General features: G+C 41.2%; 2 protein-coding genes across 3 annotated transcripts; both read right to left on the reverse strand.

The window, feature by feature from the left end:
- Nucleotides 1–5,228: 5,228 nt before the first annotated feature.
- LOC148073567 (annexin A2-A-like) lies at nucleotides 5,229–10,189 on the reverse strand. Its single transcript, XM_087796879.1, has 13 exons — nucleotides 10,089–10,189; nucleotides 9,775–9,832; nucleotides 9,607–9,700; nucleotides 8,655–8,749; nucleotides 8,476–8,589; nucleotides 8,317–8,407; nucleotides 7,393–7,472; nucleotides 7,276–7,335; nucleotides 7,113–7,206; nucleotides 6,960–7,055; nucleotides 6,837–6,895; nucleotides 6,660–6,782; nucleotides 5,229–5,590 (listed from the first exon to the last, which is right to left on the reverse strand). The coding sequence occupies exons 2-13, from the start codon at nucleotides 9,817–9,819 to the stop codon at nucleotides 5,501–5,503; spliced, it is 1,041 nt and encodes a 346-aa protein (XP_087653005.1). The 5' UTR covers nucleotides 9,820–9,832; nucleotides 10,089–10,189; the 3' UTR covers nucleotides 5,229–5,500.
- A 115-nt stretch (nucleotides 10,190–10,304) lies between these two features.
- ice2 (interactor of little elongator complex ELL subunit 2) lies at nucleotides 10,305–19,589 on the reverse strand. Of its 2 annotated transcripts, XM_087796877.1 has the most exons (15): nucleotides 19,488–19,589; nucleotides 18,918–19,019; nucleotides 17,918–18,224; nucleotides 17,739–17,858; nucleotides 17,521–17,655; nucleotides 17,291–17,407; nucleotides 16,893–17,052; nucleotides 15,853–16,031; nucleotides 15,074–15,785; nucleotides 14,838–15,004; nucleotides 13,526–13,655; nucleotides 12,735–12,819; nucleotides 11,490–11,540; nucleotides 10,956–11,190; nucleotides 10,305–10,540 (listed from the first exon to the last, which is right to left on the reverse strand). In XM_087796877.1, the coding sequence occupies exons 1-15, from the start codon at nucleotides 19,499–19,501 to the stop codon at nucleotides 10,397–10,399; spliced, it is 2,658 nt and encodes an 885-aa protein (XP_087653003.1). In that variant the 5' UTR covers nucleotides 19,502–19,589; the 3' UTR covers nucleotides 10,305–10,396. The 2 variants fall into 2 exon arrangements, with proteins under 2 accessions (XP_087653003.1, XP_087653004.1); XM_087796878.1 differs by lacking the exon at nucleotides 10,305–10,540 and having other exon boundaries at nucleotides 11,053–11,190; nucleotides 13,530–13,655.

Consider the following 19,589-nt stretch of genomic DNA (forward strand, 5'->3'; position numbering starts at 1 on the left):
CACAGCTCGACGCTCTTCTGTTCTGGACTGTCAATTTGTTGAGTGGCAGGAAGAACGAGGCCCGGTCGATCGTGAAGGAGCTTGTATTTCTTTTTCTTGGAAGTGGTAAATAATGGTAATTTTTACTTTTCTCCACAAATTGAAATTTAAGATCCAGGACGGGAGTGACTGGTGTCTGTGCGCAGACGCCGTTTTTGACTTTAATAGAGGTTTTTCCTCTGTTAGTGAGTCCAAACTTCAGAGACACGTTTGCAGGTTTTAAGGGATTCATATTTACTCAACGTCCATCCGCCTCAAATGCAAAGTATTTCCAAATGTAACTCAAACCCGATTCGCACAGGATAAGTATTACCAGTGTAGCAAAGGCGATTTGTAATAATCCCGCGATCCCAATCTGTGATTTGTAATGTAATATTTCCGCCGCAAATTATCTACTGTATTTCTCCTAACACAGGCGTCTGGTGATAGTACTAGTCCAGTCCGAATCTCCATTCTGATGTTTATTATTGTAATTGCACGCTTTTCTATCATGCCGTGTATATGGTTCTTTTCTCTTTCAGTCATTTTTAGATTTGTATCTCTAGGCTATTGGTATAGAATTATGGAGGCTCCCATACAGATATTACATTTAGAGTCCGGTGCCTATTTTTGGAGTGTTTACGTTTCGGAGCTCGAGGTAAAACGGGTGCAGCCATCTTGTTATAGCCTGAAGAAGAAGTAGATGTGACGATATATCCGGCCATAATGTCAGTAAAACAGACTATTTTACATTTGTCCCGTTGAATGTACTTAAAATAACATAGAGGTGGAGGGTCATTTACAAATCACCAAAGGTCAACAGGTAAAACTAATCCCGTGCGAATAGGGTTTATGACTGGTTCATCAATAAGTCGAGGAGTCTTGTTTTTCACTCAAAATAGACAGCAAAGGTTCTTCTTCGGCGTCTACTGCACCCATCAAGAACATGTGTATTCGGTTCTTGTATTTTTTGTGCATTGATATCGAAGTGTCAGTTCTTGAGACAGCGTCAGCCATTAGGAGAAGGCATTTTTCAGAAGATAATCCACAGAGTACATTGGTCCGTGCACCTTCTGCATTTTGCACACGGTACTGCACATTTAAATAAATTCTATTTACCAACCAAGTGTTAAGAATATTGTAAGGAAGGTCGGTGATTAAATACTGCACCAACCTTCCTTACAATATGCTACAATACTGTATTTAAATTAAACATTGATGTTGCTATTTCAAAAGTTATGGAACAGCTGTGATAGGTTGGCTGGGCGGCAAAGCATACCGGGAGCTGTTCAGATCACCATCACCGAGAGGGTTGTTCAGAGGGATGGTACCTCTTATGAAGTGTTGAGTTTAAAAGTTGTTGAATAAGCAAGTCAATAATTAAATGGTCAATTATTTAAGGGGGTTTTCAGACGGTCACCCCGGTAAAAATAAGGGACTACTTTATATAATACTTTATTTACAGAGCATCATTTCTTTACTGCTGTGTCGACTGACGTGTCCTCTTCCCGGCACCACTGCTACACTTATCACAGGCACAATATTTGCATGAAATGTCAAGATTAGAATCAACTATATTCAAAGTAATACTGTGTCCACCGTCCACGAATACACAAGTGCACACAAATCCCACTCAAAGAACTACGATACGGCAATTAATTGTCTGACAAAACACGTTTGTTTAAGCAGTTTACTGAGGAGAATTCACTTTGAAAAAAGAAAGATGATAAAATGAATTCTTCCTTTTGATTCCAGCACCATCCGAAACTTCAATAGAAGCTTCCGGAGAACATTTTTTTTTTGTTCGACTCTCTCTGGATGACTGAACTCTTCAAAGGCACAAACAGACGTACGCACAAAAGCCCTCGTCTAAACTTTTCCTGCCGTCTTCTGGCGGACGGACGAGTGTAGCCAGAGAGAGACGACGTTCTTCTTCTTCTTCTTCTTCTGTTGTTTCAATCAGATGTCTTTGCTCTACAAAGGCTGGAGACATGATGTTACGACGGGCTCTCGCCGAGTCTCACTCGCAGCCTCATAAAAGGAAGTGGGCCTGACGGTGCCAGAGGGCGAAAAGGATCCGGCTCTGAGGTCTGAGCAGGGGGGAGACATCGGCGTGATCATCCTTTAGAGAGAGAGAAGATGTCCTTCAGTGCCGAGTCTCCCTGGAGGCGCTCGGCGTCGGCCCCGGCGTTCAACCGCAGACCCTAATGAGCCGGGATTTGTGTGTCGCAGACAAAAGGCCGACGATTTTGACTTCAAGAAGCTGTGGTTTTTGCAGGAATTAAAGGAGGGTAATTAAGAAAAAAATATTAATCAAACTGATGCAGGCGAGGCGGCGGCGGCTCTCGCAGCCTCGCCTGTAGGACTTTCTTCTGGTTTGGAGCTGGTTTCTGGCTGCAGGCGAGCGCCACACAAACACACGTCGCACAATTAAAAAGCAGATCGCGGTGGCCTCCTACTATATAATTAAACACCCCTTGGCGCTGGCGCTCCGGATTATTCCTAGCCGGGGTTCAAGAGTGTCACGGGGAGCCCGAGCGAGAAAAAAGTTGTGTTGGGATGAATTAATCACGAGCACAAACCAAAACCTTCCCGCCGAGCTGTTCCTTGTCCGCCAGCAGTCGGTGCAGATGCGCAGTGAAAGTTTAATGCCGCTGGACGCCGGCGGCGCTGCCGGGGCGACGTCTCTCGAGGCGACGGTGGAGGGGGGCGGAGCCCTCCACATGTTCACGCCGACTGGGACGAGGACCAGACGACGTGGCCTGACGAGTGCGGAAGGTGCCAGACGAAAGGGGATCACGTGACCGGTGGAAGTAGACGAGGAAATGACTAAACACAAACCACAAACCCTTGCTTCCTCTGTGTTTAATTCCTTGTGGTTGTGTTTATTATCCTTCTTTGGTTGTGTTCAGTCATTCCTAGGTGTGTTTAATGACAGGATCTGAAACTTAGACTATTGTAACAGTTTATTGTGGTGTCTAAACAAGAAGCTGTCTCGCCGGAGTTGATACAAAACTTCTGACCCGCTCTAATAGAAGAACTCACATTTCTCCGATCCTTAAAACTGCCAGTTCCTTTCAGGCTCAATTTTAAAATTGTGGTTCTTACTTTCAGATCTATTCATGGTCAGACCTTCCATCAGTGATCTGATCCAGCCTTACACCCCAGCTCGGGCTCTGGGGTCTGTGGATCAGAATCTACTCATGGTTCCTGAACACGATTCCGGACTAGAACCGGTCAACCCCCTCCTTTCTAACTAACTTGTACCAAGGATTTAGCTTAAGATAGTTGATGATTTAAACACTACAACAAACAAAGATTTAAATGAAGTAAAAGTTCAGGTTGTGTCACCAGAGAGTTTGAAATAAAAGCCAAGAATAGAACCATTATTTCTGCGACGACTCTTTCCACTCTTAAGTTCTACCTTCGGTTCACACTAGTCATCCGAGTTAAACTTTTTTTCAAGGAGCGAGTCCTCCCGTTTGACACACCATCTTTGCAAACTCTCACTTGAGCTACGATCCATGTTTGGTCGTCAGTGTTTAATGGTTTGCAAGAATTATTAAATGTATTGGTGTCGTTTTATTTGGTCTATTCCTGTCTATATCCCACTTATTTAAAAATTGATTTATTTAGTTTATTGACACTTTTGTGTTAGGATTTCAGTCGATTTATTGTGTGCAGGACAATATATCAAATCGTTTGTCTCTTAACGTTTTATTTTTTGGGTGATTGATGTTTTTTTTAGTTTTTCAATGTTTGTGTTGTGGTAGCTTGTGTTGTGCGTCAGTTTCTGCTCTTTGTAACATTTAGTGTTTCATCAATAGTTCTTGATCTTTCATGATGACATCCGTGTGCATGTTTGTCCTTATAGTCGTACCTGAATTAAAAAAAAAAAGTAACTTTTTTGATTTAGAAAAATCTTCTTTTGAAAAAAATTATTGAACAAAAAGAAGTTTTGGTTTAGTTTCCAACAACAAACACCTGCCAAAAGTATATTCCACAGGTATTATAAATCAAGCCAAAATAAGATAATTCAACAGACATTCAGGCTCAAACCAGAATTTTAAATGCACTTTCCATAATTTCTCATGTAAAGCTTAAAAGATTATTTTGTGATGGGATTTTGTTGAATCATTGCAATCGTTGCTTTTTTATCTGCAATTTTACTTTAAAAAAAACATAATTTATCCCCGAGTAGAAACTCCAAAAAGCGTCTTCTGACCATATATATCAGAGGCTATAAAAGTCTGAAAACGTTCGGCGGCGACCAGTAATTATTGGCGCCAACAGCGTCCGACTGGAAAACCTCAAGCTTTCGAGCTCCTGAATTATGAAAGTGAAATCCCCCTCTTAAATTTGGGGCGATTATGAGGCATTATTCTTCACCTCTCCGGCCGCCCCGGCGCTTGTCATTTGGCTCTGGTTGTTATGCTAATGCAGGGTAGTCCATCTCCTTTTACCCAGCATGCTCGCTGTTTGACATTCATGGGGTTAAAGTCCTCCTGAATGATGAAGTGCCGGCGTTTGGGACAGTAAATTGTCTACGTTTCAATCGAAGAAGCTTCTTCTCCCCCTCGTGGGTTCTCTCCGGGGGTCCCGGCGGGCCTTGAGAGGAACAGCATGTTGTACATCCTTATAAAATAAAAAAAATAAAAAAGAGGAAGAGAGAGAAGAGAAGGAGGGAAATATGGCGGCACTTTCCTCTTTATGGCGCGGAGATTAATCTGTCACCATATTCCCGCGTAAATCTGCTGCTCCTGGAAGTAGTTTTAAACTCACTTTCTGCGCCATTTTTTTTTTATTTTCCCACCGCCCGTAAACATCACACGGCGCTAATGTCCTCGTCAATACCGTCGTAAATCCAGCGCCTTGTTAAAAGTCCAGAGGAAATATTGAGACTCCATCCTCTGCGTGCACTGCCTTATGGCGGAGTTTTTTATTATTATTATTTATTTATTTTTAAAAAAGAACTTCAATGGAAGCGTTGACAACATGGCGAGTTTCTTCCTGAGAGACCACAAACTAAACACGTGTATGTTTGCTCGTATGCAAATGTTTCCCGCCGCGGGTTAAATTAACATTTTTAATTAAAATATTAGCGCCAAACAAACAGAGGAAAAACACACTAATGATTAAATCATCCACACGGAACCACCAAGTGGGTCCGATTTCTTTATATAGATACTGATCACCGTTGCTTTCTTTCTTTAAACTTTTTATTATTTCATTTTGTTGTTGACATTTTTCTGAAATCGACATTCAATTTTCATTTATTTTTAGCCAATTGAAGTCTATTTTGCATCATAACCGTTTATTGATTGTCATTTTCCAGCTTTAAACATTAAAGAAAAGCAAGTATTTTCTGAAGTTGTGCAGATGTTTTTCTTCCACGTAGCAATCGCGCCACCTGGCGGACGAAGATGGTCACTACCAGTGAGTCAACATAGCGGTGTGTTTTTTTTAGCTGCATGTTGTTTAACTAGAACAGTTTCATCTGTTCACCACTCGTGCTCGTGTCAGGTCCAGACAGGCCCAGTAGAACCTTCTGGTAGTCTCCCTTGGTGTGTTCCTGCGGATACACAAAATGAAACAAATGATGACAATATTTGTAATCCATGTGTTTGTTTCTTCTCGTCTGGACTATTGCAACAGTTTGTTTTCATGTCTTAACAAGGAAGAGCCGTCCCGCCTGCAGTTGATACAGAACTCTGCAGCGAGAATTCTGACTCGCTCTAGTAGAAGAACTCACATTTCTCTGATTCTGAAATCTCTTCCTTGATTCTCTGAGAATCCTGTGTTTTTCTCCATGTCGTTTTGACCTTTTAAAGTATATATTTCAATTGTGTATTGTTTTTGATTGTTTAAGCGCTTTGTGACCCTGGTCTACAGCACTCTACAAAAATTACTTTCTTACTTTGTAATAAAATTTTCTATCACTATTGTAAAAAAAAATAAGTACCTCATGTGACAGAAGCAAAGCGTGCTTTAAAATATATATTTGGAAATAGAGCTTAAGAGCCTAAATGAAGGGTGAGTCAAAAGTGTAGCAAACTAGATGTTTTTTTTTTTTACATCATACATACATATTTTGTTTATTTAACACCTTTGTTCATAACATTTTGGTAACATTTTGAAAATAAATATAAATAAAATCTTATCCTAAATGAATTTATGTTAATTTCAGTTATATTTTTTTTATCTTATTTTAATTGATTTTACTCAATAACACCATAACTTCTGCTTGAAGTGAATTAATTTTGTTTAAAAAAACCAAAGCATTGACCACGACTGACTGTCGCTGCTCCATCTGTACACATCGCTTGAGAACACTTGGTGGACTCACACACTTTCTGTCTGCACTGTCAAGGTCGGTCCAGACATTTTGAACATGTTACCATCTGTCTGGGTTTGTTACTACAGTATGTAACCAAGTCATCTTTGCACAACTCTTTCTTCATCCATTGTTTAGACAAGACGAGTCACTCCCGCGTTCACTTTGAAATCCTTCTTAACAAATACTTGTGGATTACCAGGAAGTCGAAGATGATCAGGAGTTAGTTTTAGGGTGTTCTTCAATGGTTCTCTTAAAACCACCCGCCACTCTCTACAGTAACCAGAGTAGAGTAGCTCAGACGTACCAGGATGGTCTTCTGCAGGGACTGTCCGAAGTTCTCCTTGTACTCGGCGCAGACCTTCTTCAAGTCCACCTCGCAGCGGGACACGATGATCCTGGTCACCACCTTCTCTTTGGCACCTTTGCTCTGCGAACACATCAGTGCTCAGCGAAGGAACCTAAAGATCACGCTGGAGTTTACCTTCATGGCTTCGTGCAGTTTGTTGGCGAAGAAGAGCTGTTTGTTCTCAAAGCTCTGGACTGAAGGAGAGAAAGCAGTCGTCAGACATCTCAGGAGAGAGCAGCAGAGCCAACGATCAAGTACCTAAAACCACGAAGGACTTCTGCAGGTCTCCCTTCACCTCCTTCATGATGCTCTCCTGCATGTCGTACGGGCTGTAGCTCTTGTACCTCTGGAACACTGACGTGCACAGTTTCAATCAGATGTTCACAATCACTTGTCCTCACGAAGCCTCACCTTTCTGGAGATGTGGGACGCTCCTCTCAGACATGACGGAGATCCAGGTGGCCACGTCTGTCCCCTTGATCTTCACTCCAGCATCGTAGAGTTTCTAAGTGCGAGAAGATCCTGGTGTCACCTGACGTCCATCAAAAGAGCTTCCACTTAAAGGTCAACTCACTCTGGCGTCTTCATCGATCTTCTCATAGTCCACCAAAGAGGTCGGTTCTGCTCTCCTGGTCTGTCAAACACCTGGAGTCAGTCTGTACACTTTCACACTCGGAGGAGAAGATCTCACCTGCACCAGAGCCAGCAGCAGCTTAGCAAAGTTCCCCGACGTGTCTCCGGCCACATCTTTCTCCAGATCCTTCTTGAACACTGAGGAACGACACATCGATCCGCACACAGATTACACACTTGAACACAACAAGTCTGATGGAAAAAACACTTGGATTATCGACTGGAAAAGAGAGATGAGACGGAAGAGATACATAGATGGAAACATGAGATGGGCTGAGAATAAAAAACAGGAGAGAGGAAGAAAGATTATGATAAAAAGATGGAATGTGGGAGAAAGAAAGAAAAGAGAAGGGAAACTGAGACAGAAAATGAAAGGAAGATTAAATGAATATGTTAAGGATGAAAAGAAAAAAAAAGATTCAGGGAAATTGAGGAGAATGAGGACGCCAAGAAAGAAAGAAATGAAGAAGAGAAAACAGAATTAGAGGCACATATACTGTAAGGAGAAAATAAGAAAAAAAGAGGTGAAGATAAAGAGAATAAGTCAGAGAAAGAAAAAATGAAAAAGAGAAAAACATGGATAGAAAAAAGCTACGGATGAAGAAGAGGAGAAATAAAAGAAAATGAATAACAATGTAATAAAGACCAGAGAAAGACTAAAAGGAAAGAAGGGAAGAAAAAAAGAATTGCAGGTGGAAAAGTAATAAAAACAGGAATTAAGATCAATAAAAAAGGGTAGAAAAAACAAAGAAAGGAAGCAGGAGAAAAGAATAATGTGAGAGTTAGAAACAGGAAATTAAAAAAACCCATAAGGCTATACAAGAAAGCAGATAATGAATAAATTAATTAATTCAAAGAAAGATAAAACACATTTGCACACAGACAAGAGAAGGAGTCAGTGATGGTGCGTTCAGGTGCTAAAGATGAATGTGTAAAGTTCTGAGTCTGACTGATGATGAATAGCAGCTCAGATGTCACTCACACTCTTTGTAGACCTTCTTGATCTCCATCAACTCGTCGTTGCTGCGTGAACACAGGATCTCGATCAGCGTCTCCTCGTCCGTCCCCAGACCCTGAAACACACCAGCGTTGAGCTCCTTCTGTCCTGCAGAGGGCAGTGTTGTCTCTTCACCACCAGCACCTTGATGGATCCTCTGATCTCGGAGGCGTCGAACTGAGCTGTGCTTTTCATCAGACCCAGAACCACGGACTCCAGGGAGCCGGAGAGCGCCCCCTTCAGGGCGGAGATCATGTCCTACCCGGATAACAAAGACGATTAAAAAGAGTTCTCATTGAACGCCTGTTCGACACCAAACGTACTTTCTTCGTCCTCCGCTCATACGCGAAGGCGATCTCTCTCCTCTGAGCGTAGTTGACCTTGGTGAGAACATCGATGATGGTCTGCTCGTCCACTCCTGCAACGTTAACACACGGTCACAACACTTTCTTTTCAAGGTTCCTCTTGTCACTTCTGACCCGTCAATCAATCACAAATGTAATCAGCAGTTTCACTTTCCCCATCAAGCTTTTTCACCTCATCTCTGGCTTCTATACATTTTATCATTTAATTTCAAGGTTACTATGTCTATATATAAAACTATATGAACATTTTGAAATGTTTACCCATGACTTGGACAGTGTTTAACCATATTAATGCACTATAAAATATACCCAGTTTTTTCACTCTGCAATTGTAACTACTTCTTTCTTTTCTCCTTGATGTGATCCCAAAAGTTTTCCCTTTATATAATGAATGACAAGATATTATTCTCATATAATCCTTCAGCCATCTTGCTTTTGAGTTAAACGTTTTGTTTTTGCACTAACAACAGCTGACCGAGAGGGGGCAGTGTTTGGTAGGACACGTGGTTGTCCACCGAAGTTACCGCTGCACAACTTAAAGGGTTACATTTTTGGGGAAATAGTTCATGGATCAAACTCTTGTTATGTAAAAAAACAAAACAACTGGTGATGAAGATTTGCATCTTCACTCTGGCTTAGGCATGAGTCGGGATGCTTGAGTCCGACATTCCATGGAATGGGCAGAGCCAAGATAAGCCAGAATCTGGTGAAAATGAGTCAGAGTCATTTCCACACAGACATGGGCTGCTGTGCACTTCTGGGTCAGGAACAAAGAGTGTTGCCTGCTAAACTTTTCCATCCGCCGGGCCCACACTTGGACCGCTTCCCGGCCTCGGCCTGTTGGTTTAAGCCAAAAATCACCGACCTCCAAATACCGTCGGCTCGTCAAGGCTGAAAATATTCTTCTTGCCTTTGGTTTTGATGGCGGTCTCGATCCTGGCAGCTTCCCGGTCAGCCTCGAAGTCCACCGCCGGGAGAACAGTCGGGTACTTCGGCTCTTGGGCCTAAGATGAGGAAATATATACGTCTAAGTTCATCTGACTCATTTGTACCAGAAGTCAACATCGTTCATCAGTACCACGTTGAGCGACAGCTGTCCCAGGAATTCCGACACCAGGGCCATTTTTGTGTGTTTCCTGTCAAACAATCAAACTTGAATTCTGGAACAATTCAATTCATCCACGCGAGCCCTGAAGGCTGAGTTCAAGCTGACGGATCTCTGACAATCATTTGTGATCTCATCACTCTCTTGACACACTTCCAACAGACACACCCTGAAAAAAAAAAATCAGACACACATGCAGGACACACATCCGGAGGCAGGAAACGTTCACTGTTACTAGTACTTTTACGAGTCTTTTTAAGTAAATATTTTGAAGTTTAAAGACTCACCGAGGTTGCAGGAGCCGACAGTCCCGGTGCTGGAGGAGAGGAGAAGTGTGGACCTTTAAAACAAGTGAGACTTCCCTTTTTTTCACCTCCCCTCGCTGGAACACTCCTCACCCACGGGTGACTCCACCCAGAGAAAAAGCTGGACTCCGTTTTTTTTTCTTTTAAAAGGGAACTCCAAACTTGCCACAAACACAACTACTACAAAACAACTTTTTTTATTTATACAAACATAATGACTGAGCAAAAACAAACATAATAAATAAAATACATTTTCCAAAAGTGTTCTTTTTGTTGTTGATATTTCCGGGTCAAACAGACTTTTTCACCAGCTTTTGAATGTACTTGTTTCTTCTGGCCGCTCGGGCCTTTTTATTCTTGCCTCCTCCACCGGGCTTGTTCTGAGGCTGCCTTGCTCTGAGGTTAGCGGGCGGAACTGTTCCATCTTTAGCCGCCTGTAATGGAAAAAAGGGACCATTATGAGAGGACTGAGGGAACTTAAGACACATTTTAGGATTTTAAAAAAAACAGGTAGTTTGTCCATTTATTATTCATCACAAACACAATTTTAAGTATCGTCTTCTTTCACTTCATGATATGACAGCTACTCATCTATGACTGACGGACAGATTCATCAAATCAGTTTCACAACCATGTGTGCACGAGCTTTAACTCTTGATAAGCCGCTGCACAGATTTCCTTCTTTTGGACAAACAACTAGGCACTGGTTGAGCCTGTCGGAGGAGAAAACTGCTGCGAGGCTTTTTTCTGAGCTTTTGTTACGTGCTGACAGATGTGACGGAATCTTAAGCGTGTGTGTGTGTGTGTGTGTGTGTGTGTGTGTGTGTGTGTGTTGCTTATGGGCCGGACCTTTGGTGGCGGGAAGGTGCACGGGACACGCTGGTGTGTGTGGTGGAAGGGGAGGACCACAGCGGGGTCCACAGGGATCCAGGGAACAAGTCCGCTGGCCGGAGGTGTTGGCGCCCCTCTGTGGTTCTGCAGCAGGTCGTACTCCCCTCGAACTCCTCGCCCGTCCACTGCTTTCAGGATGCTCACGAAGGGCTCGCCGGGCTTGTGAGCCACCAGGTACTTCCCTTCTTCTAACCTGCGGGGACGGAGCCGAGGTTGAGAAATCAAACGCCCACTAGAGCGGCTCATCACTTCCTGTGACTGGAATGTGACTCGTCTATTGTGTCTATTGTGTAACACAAACAAACGTCACAGTTGAGCTGGAGGGATCTGAGCCCGACTGAGTAAAGATCAGTGACACAAGTTTGCAGGATAAATCAAACCCAGCCCTTCCCAAGTATTCATCTCTGCAAAGTCTTGTCACATGTGGGTGGAACAGATTAACACCATTGAGAGAAAACACCGTCTTCTTAATCCAGTGTGTCCACAACTTACCGAGTGAGCTTTTTCAGAAGGTGGTGCAGAATGTTCAAGGACTTCGACGCCCTGTGAAAAGATGCATGTGGACAGTTGAGATCTTGGCAGGAAGAACTGTGATAACAGAGTCCTGATGTTTTCACATCTTCAACACATTTACCTTCATTTTCGCTGTGATCTTTAAGCCTTTGTTTCTAATTCAAATAGGTCCTTTATCAGTAACAATCTTGCCCTGCGGTATTTAACTTAATTTAAAAATGAGCATTTTTCAGATTATTTTACATCGTCTCATATTTTGAATTATGATTATTGTAAACATTACAATCAATTAAAACTAAATTGTGTGCAAACTAAGTTTGTCTTATAAATGTGAGAAAATTTGTGATTTGCTTTTTGAATTTTAAACATCCAATGCCAGTCACTCCCTTTTCAAAATAAAGAATTTTTTTTAACTCACATGTACGTACATGTACATGCTCTAGTAGAAGAACTCACATTTCTCCGATCCTTAAAACTCTTCACTGGCTGCCAGTTTCTTTCAGGATCAACTTTAAAATTCTGGTTCTTACTTTCAGATCTATTCATGGTCAGACCTTCCATCAGTGATCTGATCCAGCCTTACACCCCAGCTCGGGCTCTGAGGTCTGAAGATCAGAATCTACTGACGGTTCCTGAACACAGTTCAGGACCAGAGGAGAGAAATCCTAAGCTTTGGAACGATCTTCCTCTCTCTTTGCGCTTGATGGAGTCTACTGACTCTTTCAACAAACATTTTTATTTGTTCAGGCTTTTCCTTTATTTTCTGGAACTCCTCTGTTGTTCTCAGTGTTAACTTGACCTTTAAAGTATATATTTTATTGAGCGTTGTTTTGATTGTTTAAGCGCTTTGTGACCCTGGTCTGGAAAAGCGCTATATAAATACAAATTACTTACGTAAGTAAGTAAGCCTTAAATTGTGCCTCATTCCCCACCTCAGTATCTTTCGCAGTATTTTTCACACTTAAATTTCTTACTTTTACTCCAGTAAGTATGTTGAGAGAGAAAATTGAATGAATATTTATACAATACAATATAGTTTGATTCAGTATGATGGGCAGCACTTCTCAAAGTGTTAATGATGGGATATTATTTTGTTTCTTTTTTCTTCTACTTGGTACATTTCTTTCTGTGAACAGTGATCCAATGTAAACATAGTGATGCGAAGCATGATGAAAATACTTGACTGTTTTATCAGTTCATCATATGGTTCGTTCCAAAACTCACTTGAACCCGCAGGAGATGTTCTTCTTCCAGTCGTCGGGCATCTTCCGGAGCAGAGCCACTCTGGAAGTGTGTGCATCGATGTGAGCTGCAGACACGTGGAGAGAAGACGACTGCAATGATGACATGGACAGGAATACTTTTTTTCCTCACAGTAGAGTTAGTGTGTGAGGATTTGTGTGTCGTCACGAGCTCGAGTGTGTGTGATTGTTGTTGTTCTTTTTCTTCCTGCTCACTCAAACCTGGAATCACTTCAACTACACATTCTTTCAGTTTCTCCTGCCAGGCAAGATCAGGGTCACGAACACACAAATAGACAAAACCACATGATCCATCATATGATGAGGGAAGTCACTTTGGTGTTGCATAATCTGCCAAAACTTTTTTTTATGCTGCCCTTTCTTTGAATCTCAAAATACTTATTAAATATGACGTGTGACAGGTTTCATTTCCCTGTGTGGAGTCTCTATCAAATCCACACACAGCTAATTAAACACACACACACACACAAGAGTCAACAACTGATATTAAGAAGTTACAAAACAGTGTTTAGCTCAAATTGCCTACGCTGTCATTCCCAGCAAGTAATTGTGTGTCTGGTTGTCATGACAACAAAGTAAACAAAGCCCACGTCAACGTTGAGTCATGTGTGCGAGGAGTCAGTGACCACAGAGGCAGAAACAGAGAAGAAAATCCTGTCTTTTCTACAGCAGAATAAACAGTGGAGCTGCTGCTTGTGTTGTCAAAGTGTGTGAGTTCAACGCTGAGGCTTGGAAGGCGCTTGAAAGTCTCACCTACGTAAGAAACTGTACTGGAATGCAGCGCAGCTTCAGCCCAGAGCTGGCAGGTCTCGCTCCGGCTCAGACACTCCACGCCGTAACTCAGCTGGTACTCGAGCTTGGGCAGGACGTGCACCGGCACAGACTGTGGGAGAAGATAACGCAAACATTACAAGTTAAAACTAGAACCTTTCCCGTTTGTTTTGGCAGCGCTCACGTCTCTGAGGGTGAGAACTTGCATAGCAAGAATTATTTCTAGAATTCCATTATAGGAAGATTCCAAACTTAAAATAAATGAAAATAATTTGATAAATAATCCAGACAAAAAAAAACATGAAATTGTATTGCCTAACAATGTAACTAATAAATAAAATTGAAAATTCTTAGTTAATACTTTAAATTTAACTTTTACTGTACCTTTTTTATTCCTTAATAATGAACTGTATTAATGTTTTCTTAATATTAAGCCCTTTTCAAAGTATAAAATGATTCCCTTGTGTCGTTTTCATTTGACCAGTTTTTCTTCAAATAAGCGTGAATAATAAAAACAATAGTTAAAAAAAAGATGAATTGAATTGGTAGATATTAGATTATTATTTATCTTAAATGTTGCGTTTAAACTAAATGTGAATTTACACATTTGAGATCGTTTTTTGATTTGCTAATTCCCTCATTGCAGCATTTCCATTCTGAAAACCAGTTAACATTTACTTTTTCACCTTTTTAATAAACAACATTTATTTGAACTTGCAAACTCAACATTGAATGTGAGGCTCAATACCTCTCAACAACCCTCTATATGACAGGGACCTGAACAGCTAGCATAATGCTTTGCTGCGCAGTCAACCAATCACAGCTGTCCATCACTTTTGACATAGACCAATTGAAATACAGTACTGTAATGACCAATGAGCCGCCTCTAAATAGAGCAGTGCATAGAAAGGTATCAGTTAAGGTCACAGTTTTGTTGTAAGGTGGGCAATTAGTGATCATTGGTTATGTTAAAGTGGATATACTGATGAAATTAATAACCTGAATTACAATGAGCGTTTCTGTTTTCAGACTGCAGCTTTCTACAATATATTTAAATCTTCAATAATGGGTGCAAAACCCCCCACCCCAAAAAACACAACTGCAAGACTGGGGAAAGTGAAGCACAATATAGGGAGGAAATACTGTGATAGAATTGAATTTTTTATAATAAAATTTGACATGTTTTTTTTTCTAATCTTAGCTTTAGTTTCTGACCGGCTTTCTACTAAAATTTGTTCAGTAGTTTGCTGACGTGTAAGGCAGCAGTGAGGTGTGTCGCTACGTCGTTCGGTACCTGGTTGGTGCTGCCGACTTTCTTCGTGTTAGTTAACGACACAGAGCTGCGCACCATCAGCAGCAGATCCTCCAGACTGTAGAGTTTGTAGAGCAGGTTTCCCTTCTCAGGAGCAGAGTAATCGTGCTCATCTTCTGCACCGGCCTGCAGCTCCTGAGACAATATTCCTGCACGAGGAGAACCCAAACATTTAGTTGGCAAAGAAACAACAGAACAAGAATTTGAAATCCACTCACTTTTGGTCTCCTTTTTGTCGCCGTGTGTCAGACCCGTGGACACATCAGAGAAGTTCTTGCTCTTGGATCTCTCAAGGAAGGAGGTCACACAGGGCTTCACCAGAGAGAAGGGCTGGAAAGTGGGTTCAACACATTTTGGGGTTGAAGTTGTTTCCAGTGACGATGGGCAGGTTTCTGAGGCATCAGTGCTGAACATGTTGGTCTGCATCTGCAAGATGTGACTCAGCTGGTCTCCGGAGATTCTGGATCTCTTACGTTGTCTTGCCGCTTTCGTGACCTTGTCCGGGGTCGACGATGGCGTCACAGACTGATCAGAGGGCGCAGCAGAGGGCTGACTAGCTTCTTTTGTAGACCGAGTCAAAGAGTCATCAATGACTAATCTTTCATCCTCTGAGTCTCCAGTGATCATTTGCTCCTCAGTGCTTTCAGGGTCAGAGGTCAGACACGGTTTTGGATTTTCTACAGCAGCTCCACTCAGAGACGACCTGGGCAGGCCATCCGGGGTGTTCAATGAGGTCTTCCGATCAGTGAGATGACTTCGGGCTGAGATCAAACTTGTTGACTTTGGAGTCGCTACAGAAACATCCAGAGAAAGTTTCTGTGGTTTGGAGGTTTTAAGAGGCGCCTCTCCGAATGTTTCCAACTCTGTGAGGTCCACATCGAAGTCAAGAGCATCACCCTCGAAGGTTACTACGTCTCTCTGAGCCACATCCTGCAAAGACAGCATCAATATAAGGCACAATTTTTTACTAGAACAAGGATTTTCTTTTTGCTTTTACCTCATTTAGCTTCTCGTCCTGAGGCAATTCCGTCATCACGATGAACACTTTTTTGCTTCCGTTTCTGTTGATTGACAGCTTCAGGCTCTCTTCATGGAAGAGACGACTCCTCTCTCTCACCGTGACTTCAGTTTTGGGCAAAGGTGAGTCTACATAGACGGTCCTATTTTGAGTGCTGCCTGTGGACAAGCAGGGCAAGCTTCGTCAAACAGTGCCACCAAGCGGCGACTCAGCGGGACTACACAAGTACAAGATGTTAACGAACATCTTCAACTGAAACATGTAACTGTCTCATTCATTTCATCACAAAAAAACATGAGATGAAATGGAAAAAAAAGACAATACAATTACTCATTTGGTAAAGAATCAAAAAGGTTGATAAGACAAGAGACATTCTCAAAATCTGGTAGTCATATAAATTAACTAGTAGGTAAGAAAACAACTTTTTTTCTAAGAACTATAGAAACAATTAAATAAGCAAACTACGAAGTTGAATTTAAACTATTTAACATACTTACTATACTACTATATATACTTGTAGCTGGTGTGGTGAGAATTGAAACACCTTCTCAACTGAAAGACTCACTTTCAGAATTAAAACTTCAGACTTGTTTTCCATTACACTTCTTTCTTCATTTAATCTCCTCTCAGTGAACTCATTGCTGCAACTTAGCTAAATATTAATTAGAGTTGTGGAAGTTATTTGAAAAAGTAAATGTCAAATCCTGACCAGGACTCAATGGTCAATAACAAAAACAATGATCAAAAAATAAATAAATCCAGATTCACAATGATGGGCAGTTATTTTCAACACAACTTATATGCAGCACCATTTTTCTTTAGCCCTTTAGCTTCACAACAATACAAGAACAGTCATTAATATGATACACAGGTTTAAGCAGAAGATGAATTTGTTTTCGGTAATAAAACTGAATTTCAGTCTTAGAAAACTGAAGGAAGAGCGGAACGCACAGAATGTTTGTGTTAGGAAATTAAAATTAGAATATGTTTCTGAGAGTTCTCTTCAAATTATAACAAACCTGTTCTTGGGTGGATTTTAACCACAACAGGCAGCTCCCATTTCTCTCCAAACTCTGGACTGTGGTTGTCTAGAAGTGTGACCAGGGCGTCTCGCGTGAGACAAACATGAGGCTCATAACGAGTGCACAGCATCTCAGCGTTGCCGTCGCCGCTGATGTCCTGAGGAGGAGTGAAGTAAGAGACAACAATAAGCATGGACATTAGCTCTTGATGTGGCATCAGACACACCACATTTTTGTTTTGTGTTGAACAACACCCTCTGGTGACTATTAGGAAAACTGCAAGAGCTGAAATTAAATTTACAAGAGACCCGCGGTCATGAATTATTTTCTAGCTGTGAAACATCTTTCAGACTTTCTTTATAGGAATAATTTTAAAAAACGAGACAATTGCTTACAGCGTGCATGTCTTTAGCTTTTTTAGCTGGAGGATTCTCTGATGAAACACTGGGATAATCCGATGCAAGCTGCGCGTCAGCAGGCACGATCTTGTGGTCTGTAATATCCACTTTGCCCTGCAGAAACAGATGTTGAAATAAAGAAAGCACATTGTTAAGAAACTTCAGAGGAAAGTTTGAGAAGAAAAACAGGTAAAGATGATGTCAACGTGATGAGTCAGCATTTTTACCATGATGAGTAAATGTTTTTCTGAGGAGAGAGTCAGAGCCGGGTTGAAGGTTCCTCCCGTCAAACTGGTCATCTCGTTGATTCGGTAAAACTGAGGCAGCGTCTGTACAAACTCCAAACTGCTTCTGAACAACTCCTTCAAATAGAAAAACACATAAACAACCGTGTGTTTTTGTCGAGTCTGTTTCCCAACATATCAACGGCGAGAGACAAGAGTACCTCTGAATACTGCATTGCTCCTTGCGTTATAAAGTTGTAGTCTCCAGCACATGCTTTAGCCACGTCCTGCAGATACCTGGTGAAATGCATGACCTCGTCGTTGACCCGGGCCACCAAGTTCTGAAATGTGAGCGGCGGTGAGCACAAATAAAGCTCAGACACAAAGTAAGGCAACTAACCTGAGGTGGGACTTTGTTCTTGTGATTAAGTAAATAATGAAGATAGGCGCTCTGCTCTTTGGAGGACAGGATGGAGAAACACGGGTATGGCACCCTGGGTTCAGGAAATGAGACGTCCACCTCTTCTGCATTGACCTTCATGTCTGAAGAAGGTCCGTCGCCGTCATGGCTCTCCAACAACGACTCCTCGTTCAAAGTGCTTTCATCAGTTTTAGGAGCGTCTTTTAACTTCTTTTTTTTCTTTTTCTTCTTTTTTTTCTTGCACAAAGAACCTTCTTTGTTTTGCACAGCAGGGCTCTCTTCAGGGCTGTAGAGGGTTTCAAGTTTAATATAGAGGTGCGGTGCAAACAATGCTTCCCTTTTAAGTATTCTTACCCATCAGGCTAGAAAAATTAACCTTAAAAGTTATTTGAAAAATCTGGTATCATTCTGGTTATTTGTATGTATTATTTAAGCTTTTTGTTCAAACAAAATATAAGACCTTGATAGAGAGAAATAAATATATATAGAGAGATAGAGATAAAGAGAGAGATAGATAGATTTATTGATTCAGTAATTTTTTATCCCTCCCTCGGGAAACTGTTTACAGTTAGACTTAGCAGTTTACACAGGAACTGAGGATGAAAAAGGATGAGGATACAACTCACATTTATTATTATTTAAACTAATTAAAATGAATATCTACACAAGATGATCAAACGATTACATTATTCTGTCAAGTTAAATTCATGAGACATAATGAATATCAGTATTTCAAAGTTAAGCCTGATCATAAAAGACGAACTGTAGGGTTGTACGGAAACCTTTACAAAACAAACATACAGGATTTGGAGGCATTTTTTGTCTCTTTATGTAATAAAACATGACATTGTCTATTTACTCCTCTACTAACTTGCAGCCCTCAAAACACAATTTACACTTTAAAGCCTTTTATTTTTGCCCTCCAGTTTCAAAGTCGCACAGTAGTTGTACTCATGTTAACAATATTTCTGACACATACCTCTGCAAAGATTCCCACAACTCTCGTATTGAAGGAGCAAGACAACACTTGTCATAAATGTCTCTGGTGAAAAAGGGACCGTCTGGGACTGGCGGGTCCTCCCTTTATTTACAGACAGAAAAAAACTGTGGATTAAAAAGCATCCCAAGGACACAGTTTGTTTAAAAACAATAAAATGTAAAAATTAAATGACATTTTAACATACTGTTTTACTTTTTAAGCTGCTTGTAAATGCTATTTACTAAACGAAAAAGAAGCAGTTTTAAACATCACGACTTGTTTAGATGAACATTGTATTTTTACATAGTATTACGCTTGTGTATATTCGTTGCCTTTTTTTGTATTGCGTTCAATTGCATCAGACTCACAGTTAACTGCAGGCGTGCAACACGTGTAACACATGTTACTTACATTTAAAAACACGTGTATTGCATGTTGTTAGCAAACGCCATGTTGACGTAGTTTGTTTACAAGCGTGGCCAAAACTCGACACTGGGAAGTTGACTTACTGCTTTTAATGTTTAAATGACACCGCTATTGTGAGTATTGTTACAAAGACGTGTAACTTACCAAACTATCTCCATCACTGTCAAAGGTTCGTCGGCGAAGGAAAGAGCAGAGAATTGTAAAACATGTCAATTAGCTTTAGCTGAAGAGAAGCATCTGGTTTTC

Source organism: Callionymus lyra, chromosome 8, assembly GCF_982586985.1.
Source record: "Callionymus lyra chromosome 8, fCalLyr1.hap1.1, whole genome shotgun sequence".
Classification (NCBI taxonomy): Eukaryota; Metazoa; Chordata; class Actinopteri; order Syngnathiformes; family Callionymidae; genus Callionymus; species Callionymus lyra.